This window comes from Eulemur rufifrons, chromosome 4 (genome assembly GCF_041146395.1).
Source record: "Eulemur rufifrons isolate Redbay chromosome 4, OSU_ERuf_1, whole genome shotgun sequence".
Classification (NCBI taxonomy): Eukaryota; Metazoa; Chordata; class Mammalia; order Primates; family Lemuridae; genus Eulemur; species Eulemur rufifrons.
Genome location: NC_090986.1, coordinates 4,603,525 through 4,615,155, shown reverse-complemented (window position 1 = coordinate 4,615,155; position 11,631 = coordinate 4,603,525). Strand labels below are relative to the sequence as shown.

At 35.2% G+C, this 11,631-nt stretch overlaps 1 protein-coding gene across 1 annotated transcript; it reads right to left on the bottom strand.

Moving 5' to 3' along the window:
- Window positions 1-4,582: 4,582 nt before the first annotated feature.
- On the bottom strand, window positions 4,583-5,506 carry OR13G1 (olfactory receptor family 13 subfamily G member 1). Its single transcript, XM_069467006.1, has one exon. It carries the CDS (start codon window positions 5,504-5,506, stop codon window positions 4,583-4,585), a length of 924 nt encoding a protein of 307 aa, XP_069323107.1.
- Window positions 5,507-11,631: the final 6,125 nt, after the last annotated feature.

Genomic DNA, 11,631 nt, shown 5'->3' with positions numbered 1-11,631 from the left:
ACCCCCCACACACCACACACTCCCCAACTATTTGGGAACCCTGATGTCCTCATGTAATTATTACATAGGAAATACAGGATATATTATTTTTATTTCATTTTTAAACCTCTTTTAATGAATTGATTCCCTAACATTCTCCTAATTTCACCAAATATTTTAGGATTATTTGGAACTTCTGAATTTAAACATATCTGATGTGTTAAGTTCACTCCCATTGTTATCTACTGATAGACAAATGCCCAGTATTTGCCAGTGGAATGTGAGTTGATGCCTGAGTTCATTTGTCATGAACCTATCTGACAGCATTCATGCATTCTGATGTGACCACAAAGTCTCAGTTTGCCTTATGTAAATTCTACCCCTGACCTCTGGCCTACCGTTTCTCCAAGGAGCTGTGATTATTTTTATAGGAAATGGTTTTTGGATGCCACAATCTCATACTGAAAGTGTTTAATGCTACTGGATTAATCATTATTTCGATTAACTATTTTTATTGGACAGAACTAGGGCATATGCACATTTTAAAAGTAAAATATATCATGAGTTCTTATATTTTTTAATCTTGCATTCTTGTTGTTGTTAAAGAAAATGATGGTTTTGTGTGGAAGATTTTATATATTTTACCTCAGAGTTGCATATGGAGTGTTAGGAGAACAGTTTAAAAAAAATTGAAGTTTTTTGTATTTAGGTTATAACACATTAAGGACGCAAATTACTTTGTTTGAAAATCATTTGGAATAGTTCCAATATAAGACATTTTTTCTTAATAAAAATTCTAAAATTTCATGAAATGTTTCATAATACTTACAGGCTACCTACTTCAAAATTGTTTCTTTTTTAAAATTTTATTTTAATTGACAAATAATAATTGTATTTATGGGATATATGTGACATTTTGATGTTTGCAATGTGCAATGATTAAATCAAGCTAATTAACAAATCTATCACCTCATATACTTTTTTGTAGTGAAAACATTTAAAATCTACTCACAGAAATTTTGAAATGTACAAGGTATCATTATTTTAGTCAACACTCTGTGCAATACATCTTTACATCTTATTTCTCTTGTCTAACTTAAACTTTCTCCCCTTTGATCAGTGTCTTCTCTTTCCTCATTAATTCCCCTTCTGCATTATTCTACTCTCTAATTCTATGAGTTCAACTTTTTTAGATTTCACATATGAGTGAGATCGTGCAGGCTTTGTTTTTCTCTGTCAGCTTATTTCACTTAGCATAATATCCTGCAGGCTCATCCATGCTGCCACAAATGACAGGATTTCCCCTCCTTTTAAGGCTGAATGGTATCCTATTCTGTATAGTTACCACATTTTCTCTATCAATTTATCTGATGATGGACACCTAGGTTGCGGTTGTCTTGTAGCTATTGTGAATAATGCTGCAATGAACATGGGCATGCTGATCTCTCTTTGGCATACTGGTTTCAATTCCTTTGCATATATACCCAGGATTGGGACTGCTGGATCATATGGTAATTCTATTTTTAGTTTGCTGAGGAATCTCCATACTGTTTTCCCTAATGGCTGTAGTTTTTAAAACATAATTGTGAAAATTAACTTCTTTTTGAAAGAAACTAGTGATATAGGGAAAATTAGGACTAGATGTTTAAAAATATATCTACCATTATGTGATTATAACTTTGCTGCCAAAAATGATATAAACAAATGAACTCTAAAAACTAACATACACATAATTTTACTTAGAAATAGAATTCTCTAATTTTTTTTAATTTTATCTATGTTCCATGACTTTTCTTTTAATTTATTTCAGCATATTTTGGGGGTCCAAAAGTTTAGGTTACATATATTGCCCTTGTCTCCCCTCCCCTCCGGAATCAGGGCTTCAAGCATGTCCATCCCCTAGATGGTGCGCATCACACTCATTATGTATATAAACACCCATCCCCTCCCCCCCCCACATCTGCCTGACACTCAATTACTACTATTCCTAAATGTGGTCTTACGTGATGATCAGTGAAACCAATTTGATGGTGAGTACATGTGGTGGTTATTTTTCCATTCTTGGGATACTTCACTTAGTAGAATGTGTTCCAGCTCTATCCAGGAAAATATAAGAGATACTATATTACCATTATTTCTTACAGCTGAGTAGCACTCCGTGGTATACATATACCACATTTTATTAATGCACTCATGTATTGATGGGCACTTGGGTTGTTTCCACATCTTTGCAATTGTGAATTGTGCTGCTATAAACATTCAGGTACAGATGTCTTTTTTATAGAATGTCTTTTGCTCTTTTGGGTAGATGCCCAATAATAGGATTGCTGGATCAAATGATAGGTCTATTTGTATCTGCTTAAGGTATCTCCATATTTCTTTCCACAGAGGTTGCACTACTTTGTAGTCCCACCAGCAGTGTATGAGTGTTCCTATCTCTCCGCATCCATGCCAACATGGATTATTTGGTGACTTTTTGATAAAGGCCATTCTCACTGGAGATAAATGATATCTCATTGTGGTTTTGATTTGCATTTCCCTGATGATTAGAGATGTGGAGCATTTTTTCATATGTTTGTTGGCTACACTTCTGTCTTCTTTTGAAAATTTTCTATTCATGTCCTTTGCCCATTTTTTGATAGGGTTTGATTTTTCTTCCTGATTTTCCTGAGTTCTACATAGATTCTAGTTATCAGCCCTTTATCAAATGTGTAGCATGCGAAAATTTTTTCCCATTCTGTAGGTTGTCTGTTTGCTCTCATGACTGTTTCTTTGGCTGTGCAGAAGCTTTTTAATTTAATCAGGTCCCATTTATTTATTTTTGTTGTTGCTGTGATTGCCTTTGGGGTCTTCTTCATAAATTCTTTGCCTAGGCCAATGTCTATAAGAGTCTTTCCCACATTTTCTTCTAGAATTCTAATAGTTTTGCACCTTAGGTTTAAGTCTGTTATCCACTGTGATTTGATTTTTGTGAGAGGTGAAAGGTGCGGGTCTTGTTTCAGTCTTCTACATGTGGCTATCCAGTTTTCCCAGCACCATTTATTGAATAAGGAACCTTTCCCCAGTGTATGTTTTTGTCTACTTTGTCAAAGATTAGATGGCTATATGAGGATGCTTTTATATCTGTATTCTCAGTTCTATTTCACTGGTCTGTGTCTTCTAATGTGTTTTTAAATTACCCAAAGAAGAATCCCAAATAGGTTTATTATGCAGTTTAAATTAAAAAAAAAAGTGGTTCAGATTTATTTGTAAGATCAAATTCTGCCAACATGTTTGCCTAATTGTGAAAATATGTTATTTAAAATGGCATGATTTAGTAATCACATCAAATAATGTATTCCATTTTGGTATAAGATATGTTGTGCATTTGTATTATGACGGTCTCAATTTTGGCATTCTCACTTTCTCAATCCAATTTTATTTCACCGTTTAGTTTGTGACCTCAAATCTACATTTATGATACTAATATATTTGTTGCTAGGTACCAGTAGTAGCTGGCATAGTAAGAACACCCCCTTCCCATCCCATCTATGTTAACTCTAAATTTCTTTCAGGGATGCAAGTATGTACTTTCAAAATTTGCTCTTCCAATCAGTGTTTACAACTTGAGATGGTGTAATATGTAGCTGTGGCCAATGTGGTATGAGTTATATTTACTGAGTGAGTGAGCCTTATAAAATATAATAGACAAAACTTCATTTGCCCTGTGACATCTCCATCTTTAGCCTTCATTCTCTGTGGGTCGTGGATGGAGTGCCTAGTAATTCAGAGGCCATTCATGATCCTAGGGAAAATAATGTTGAATGGTAGAGCATGAAGATTGAAAGAACCTGCTTCTTTGATGACATCATTGAACTTCCATATACACTATTGACTCCATAGCACCAGACTTCTGTTGCATGAGGCACAATTCTACTCACTGGTTTAAAGTGAATGAGCTGGTATTCTCAGTGATTTTACTCAAACATGTGGAGACTTAAGAATTTTCCCTATGATTTCATTCAGTAGGACAAAATTTTTATCCAATGAAATCTAAATAACTTAATGAGGCCCAAACCCAGAGTAGATACTTCATTATCACATTATTCTAAGTGAATTAACTCAGCCCGTTATGGAAGGTCAAATTCATCATACATACTAATTCTCTCCCTCTCACATTCACATATCAACAAATACATGGCACAAAATACACTAAATATTTTGTGATATATGCATGTATAATATGCACATATGCTTATAGGTAAATGTGTATATTCATATATAGAAATTAGAAATTATGTATATATTTTTAGGAAGATGTTGTGATATATAAAAGGGCTGTCTGGAAAGTATCCAGCCATGTAATATGAAAAATTATTTTAACAATGGCTGGATACTTTCCCAACGGCCCTTGTATCTATGTGAAAGTGTGATGTATATTGCATTATAAACATTCTTCACATGAAGAATATGGAGTTGTGGAGATAAGGAGAATGCTAAGAATAGGGTAGAAATTAGAGAGAAGGGAAAATTTGGGATGGAGATAATTATGAAAGATCAGTAAATCTAAGTTATAGTAGGAGGTGATGCTAAAGTAAAGAAGCAATGTTCCCTCTTGAAACCACTAATGTTTTAGAAATGTGAACGCTTTCCTAATCCCTGCCTGCATTTTCTTGTTACGGAAGCTATACACAATTGGGTTTAATGCGGGAGTCACAAGAGCATAGAATGCAGCTATCACCTTGTCCTTTTCAAATGTGTAGCTGGAAGCAGGGCGAATATATGTGTAGATTACAGGGGAATAGTAAAGGGACACCACCATGAGGTGGGATGAGCATGTTGAGAATGCCTTCCGCTTGCCTTCTGCTGTGCGGATGTGGAGAATGGCAGCAATGATAAACCCATAGGAGATGCAGGTGAGGGTAAAGTCTCCTATGGCCAGAGTGATATCAGCAACATACACCATCACTTCATTGATTCTTATGGGGCTGCAGGACAAAGCCAATAGTGGGGGTATCTCGCAGAAGAAGTGGTCAATGGTATTTGGCCCACAGAAAGTCAACCTCAGGATGAGACCTGTGTGCACCCAGGAATTGGTTACTGCAATAGCCATGACAGTGCTGAGCAAGGCCACACACATACGGCGGTTCATAATAGTACTGTAATGAAGAGGGAAACAGATGGCTATGTAGCGATCATAGGCCATGGTGGTAAAGAGAACCATCTCAGCCCCCAGCGACCATGTGAAGAAGAAGAGCTGGGACATGCAGCCCCCATATGAAATGGTCTTTCCTGGTGTTAGCATGGTCCCAAGCATCTCTGGTATGATGCTTGTTGTGCAGATGATGTCCACAATAGCCAATGCCAGAAGAAAAACATACATGGGTGTATGCAAGGTGTTGTTATAGATTATAGCAATGACAATAAGCATATTACCAAGAAAAGCTACAAGGTAGATGAAGAGAAAAACAAGGAAGAGAATTCCCTGGAGTTCAGGGTTTTTGGTGAAGCCCAGAATGATGAACTCAGTTATGATGCTGTGGTTCATCCTGCCTGGGTGATTAAATGGCAGACGTTGCACGGAGTGAACAGCTGAGAATTAAAGGGATCTGTGTGTTGCTATTAGACAGTGTGGGATGTGTGGGTGTGTATGTGTCTGTGTGTGCACCTAGTGATTTGATTATTGATTTGATACAACTTGGCAGCATGAATTTCCTTATGATGGAGTTCTGTCTTCCAGGCAGTATCCACTCTTCTCCAGAAAGATCCCATTCTCTGATGTATATTTTTGCATGGATGACTCAAATAAACTGGAGACAGTGGTTGAAAAGAAAAACATAAGAAAAATAAATGTCTTCAAATATTCCAATATTTCATTTTGACTTGAAACTTGTCTGAGTTTAATCTGTCTATCTATCTATCTATCTGTTATCTATCTATCTTCAATGGAAATATAATACAAATAATTACATATCTCAATAATTCAGATAACTGCATGGTATGCTTAGGTGTTCTTGAGATATATATGAGTGGGGATATCTGAAACAATAGAAACCGACAGGGCTAATTATAATTTGAATATTTCAGGTGAAAAATGCCCAACATAATATTTTGAGGCTGTATACTCATGGGGCTATTGACTAATTTATTAAAGTCTGAATACTAAATAATTTGATCATATGTCTGTCATGGCAGTTTCTCTTCAGTTTGAGAAGCACATTGCTAAAATTGTGTGAACCAACTATTTGTTTTGCTGTCATATAATGGCAATACCTTGGATTTAAAAATATGAAATCTATGGTGTGTCTGCATTTCATTACAGCTATAAATTGGCCATTTAATCTCAATAAGCTTCAGATTTCTTATTTCTAATAATGGGATAAATTGACATAAATATTCAATGTTCTGTAGAGAGGGCCCATATTTCTTAAGGAATACCCAAAGGAAAGAGGCAACTGGAAAGTTTTCTGGAAAACAATTGCTAGGGCACAAAAGAAATTTGTGTCCTCTGTTATTTCTCCCCAAAACCTTTCTAGCATTCATTTCATTTTATGTTTATTTATTTTGGTAGATTTGCTTTGTCTGCACAGGTAGTTATTTACATGAACTCATGACTTTCAGAACCATTATGATCAGATGAATCTAGTAAGTGTATTCAAAGTAGTTGTGGATTTATTCATAAAATTATGTTTTATCAATGTTCTTTAATTTTTCAGAGGTCATATCGTATTTCTTATTTCTAAACAGAGGCATAAATAAAAATCATTTTTGAGTGTGAGTCCACAAATCTAGTCTAGTTTTCTCCCTCTGGCCTGAAGCCTTAATTAATAATTTTCTAAGTAAATTTAAGCCTCTCATAGATTCACGTGTAGCTCTTTAGACAAGAAGAAAAAAATAGAGCTTTTGCTTAATCCGTAATTGACTTTAAGAATCCCTAGTTTGGTATTTATTTTCCCATAGTGAAGGAATGTTACAGCCACCATTACTTGGATCTATGGCATGTGCAGGCTCTATGTTAGGTCTTCTATAGATATGATATCATTTTGTTCTCACAAGCACATTGGGTCTAATATTTCCATCTTTATGTAGTTGATAAGCAAACAATACATGAAAGAGAAAATAATAGTAGCTAGAATTACATGTCTCATAATTGGAAGAGCCAGGGTTAACACCTAGGTTGACTCCAAAGAAATTGCTATTAACCTCTCTGCTATATGTTTTTAGGCAAAACACAAAATAGTATGGCAAATGTATACAAAAACTGAAAAAACATGAGAGAGATTTGAAAGAAGATGGAGGTTTTATTATTATGATTTGGAGCAGAAAAATATAGACAAGATAGTTTATATTTGAAATTTAATTCAAGTATCTGAATATTTGAAAAATATGATATTGAAATGATATTAACTAATCTTTAAAATTCTGAGTGTTGAATATGTTTTCAAATGATATTAAGAGGTCCTGGTATGGCCATTTCATCTTGATCAGAGATTTAGCATCAAAGCTTCTTGAGATAAATCTATAAGATAGCAGGGCCCTTTCAGCCTACATGATCTTACCTACCAAAAATAGGCACTCAAATATAAACTGAACTTTCATTGTGGAGGAAAAAAACTTCCATTTTTCCTTAGAGAACTGTTAGTTGTCAATGTAAGTACCGCTATTTATTAATGTTATTTATCCATGTCATCGTTACTGATCAATTCTCCTAAAGCTGGGTATGGGGAAGAGATCCCAGTCCCACGATGCAATGCCTAGTTTCACAAAATGCTTAAATTTCATAAGGAGATAGGAAAGTGCACCTCAGTCTTACCATCTCTTTGTCAAGAGCAAAGGTGGGAGAACCTGAGAATTCTCTTTCTCATCTTTTCTTCTAACACCCTCATCCCCTTCACAGGCATTTTGGCATTGGTGGGGCTTTATTCTCGGTGCTGGTTCCATGAGTTGGGTGGTTACTGTGTGTAAAGGAGGCTGAACCCAGAATGGTACTAAGACACAGTTCCCTGGGAGGAGGGGATATCTATTGACAATAAACATCTTTTTCAGAATGTCCACTATTGGCCCAAGGTCGTGATATACAGGGGCTGCCCAGAAAGGATCCAGCCATGTGATATGTTCTCCTTATATTAACAATGCCTGGATACTTTGCAGACAGCCCGGGGATATTGTCTTCTATCCTTAGGTGTCTGAACAGCAGTCAATAGTTTCTCTTGGAATTCTGCACTTGATATTAATCTGGCTTGGGTGCTACTTTAGACCCACAAAAGCCACAGTATTCAGACAAAGAGGGCCTGCCTACATCAGCAGGAAAGTCTATTTCTCCAGGTCTTATAAATCAAAAGCTATTTACTCCTGACCATGTCCCTTTCTGGTCATCTCACCTGAAATTATCATTTTGCTTTAGTTACTATGTTTAGTCTGGCTTAGATTGTCTACTGATCAAAATTAGGCAAGACAAATCAGGAAAATTTAGTGAGAATCATGGTACTATAAATGGCTTAATGTTGACCCTGGCACTTTATGTCTGTGACTTTGCATTTTTAACATAAGTTCTTCAAGTCTTGGTCTATCCACATTGGTTAAGTGCGATAACAACAGCAGTAACTGTGTTTCTGCTCATTGTGTTTCTTTGAGAATTAAACAATAAATATGAATCCTTAGCCCAATTTTGGGGACATATTGAACTACCAATTTGATAGTAATTATTATTTAGAGTTTCAAACATATCATTTTAAAAATCCATATGTTTTAGCATATGGATTTTTAATTATTAATAAGACAGATTTTACTATATAACAAAACATTTCCAGAAATGTTTGGATAAATATTATAATAAAAGAATAAGCAGATTGGGTTAGGGCAATAGAAGATAATTCAGTTAATTCTAATTACAATAAGGGTGACTTTATTCAACAAATATTTAAAGGTCACACTTTGTACTAATTCTGCTACTGGATTAGATTATAATGATGTAAATAATATATGTTCTCAATTATCTCAGAGTCAATGGTAAAACAACAAATAATCAATCTTAACATTTTTTGAGAGTGTGGGGAAATTATTAGAGGTATAAAACAATTTTATAGAGTAACATAGCACACTTAATTTGATCGTGGAAAGACTAACCAAAAACATGGATGTGATGTCTCAAAGCCCACTACCCAGGATTTTTATTGCTCAGTCAATATTTCTTTACTTGCACTCTTATATTTACCATTTTTATTGTTTGTCCTCTATTTTGCATATCTTCCCCACATGGGACCATTTTTTCTTCTTGTGAATGACTCTGCTTTTAGTCCACAAGGATGTGGTATTTTTTTCAAACACAAGCAGTTTTTGTTTCAAGCCAGCAATGGCATGTTGAAAGAAAAAAATATAAAGGAAGCAGTTTTGAAGAATATGAAGGGAAAGGGAAGAGAGGAGAGAAGAAAAATCTCAATAAAAATTACTAATGTGCACATGTAAAGAAGCATGAAGTACAAAAGTGTATCTGGGCATATGGCAAAGTAGTTTCACTGGAAGACAGTGTCAGCTTCTCACGCATGGGGTATTACTGTGCTATGTGATGTATAGCAAGACAAGACCTGTTGAGATGATTAAATTCTAAGAAATTATTTTGTGATAAAGTGGTCAATAAGGGAGAAACTGCAAGTTTCTGAGAGAGGAAGTAATATGTGGTGTGCCCAAATTTTAGAAAGGTAGCCCTGAAGGCAGCAGAGAGGATGGATTCAGAGGGAGACATTATGTTGTCCATCTTGAGGTGAGACTGTTTATAAGCACCAACTAACTGGTTTGTAGAACAAATCAGTTTAATTAAATTTAACATTAGGATTTATCTATAATAATTAATTACCAGAATAAAATAAAAGTTATACAATATATAAAACTATATACAGAGAAAATGTAAACAAGTTAATTTTAATTGTTTGGCAGGACACAGGCACATTGCCAAATAAACATTGACAACCCCTTCATAGGAGTGAATTGGGGCCACGTTGTGTTTACTGACTCTAGAACACCAAAATTAATAATAGTTCATACTGGTGTTTATTTATGTGCCGTATATTGTGCTATTTTTTAATGAAAATAAGATTAAGAATTAAGAATATTAATGTCCTCATTTTCCATATAAGGTAGTTGGTAAAGTTTTGTAGAGTTGATATACATGTGTCTTGTCACACAGTGAGACATTGGTGACATGGAGATCTGAATCCAGGGAGTCTAAAAACAAAATTCACTCATGTGATCTGTACACCAGTGTTGTACCAATGTCAACTCCTAGAGCACACTTTATTCTTCTGCATTGTCAATTACGTCATTATCATCATCATCTCTGTTTTCACATATTTTCATCTTCACTGCCATCATCAACAATATAGGCACACTTTTAAAGGGGCTACCGTGTGTAAGGCAAGGTGCCAAGAACTCACCATAGGAGCCACTGTGTTCTGTTGGAATAGAGTGGTACAAACGACTCTCTGCCCTTGTAGTCCTGAATGATTTCTGTCAGACAACTCATCCTAGGCAGGGTTAAGTCAGAAGCTTTGTTCTAGTTCAAGTTTTGTTTAAGGAGAATGTTACATTCTTTTTGGCTTAGCTTCATAGCTGAGGTACTGAAAGAGAGGTGAAAGTGGATATTTTTAAATTTTCTCAGTTTGAAGTGATCAAAAAGAGGCAGGAATGGAAGATCAGAGTGTCTAGGAAGTATGATGAATTGTAAAAAAACAAAAGGTGTTGGGTATTAACAGAGCGTGTCAATGGCTGCACACAAATCGTGGCCCTACCTTAGGCAGTGTAATCAGCCATTTGGTTAGCCTGGGACTGTCCAAGTCTTGCCACTGAAAGTTCCACATCCTAGGAAACCCCTCAGTCTCAGACAAACTGGGACAGTTGGTCACGCTAGGACACCTGAAGCCAATGCAATGTCTGTTTCTATGAATCCCAGACATACCTAAACTCCCAAAGCACTTTATTCTCTAAGTTTGTGAAGAAATAATTTTTCAAATTTATTTTGTTTTCTAAGTTTGGGAAGATATAATTTTTCAAATTCAACTTTGAACATACCACTCTTGTTACTGCAGAGTCTATTATAGATTCTTATATATGGAAGGTAGAATATGCACACTAAATGAGTAACTGAAAGTCTTGTACAGTCTCTATCTCTGAGAGGAGTTTTAAGCAATTTAGAGCATCCTGATACAATGAGAAGTTTTGAGAGCTCATTTTAAAACCATTTATCTAATTGAAACTTTATGCTAATTAAAGAAAGGAGATATTCTAAAACAATTTCCCCAAACTATTAAGTATTACCATGTCTTGGTAACAGTATATTAACCTAACTTTAGTTGATTTTCTTCTAAACTCCAGTTTGTGCATACTATCTTATAGGAAAAATTTAAAAAGGAAGGCAAGCAATGTAAATATCTGTATCATCAAATAGCTATCTCATCTTTTGAATTAAATTGTAATCCATGGATGATTTTTCTCTTGTGCTATGGCAAAGAAAGAATTAAATATGTTACCTGGTTCATAAATATCCCTACTCAGGCCATGATTTTATGGTAACCCGAACAATTAGACAGTATGTCCACAAATACTCACTTGCATTCTTTGCAGGGCATTGCCATGTTCAAATGGTGACCTGTATTAAATCACTGGAAAAAACAGAAAATA

What these genes read in the sequence shown, in the direction of transcription:
- OR13G1 (XM_069467006.1), bottom strand. Translation starts at nt 5,506, where the DNA reads ATGAACCACAGCATCATAACTGAGTTCATCATTCTGGGCTTCACCAAA.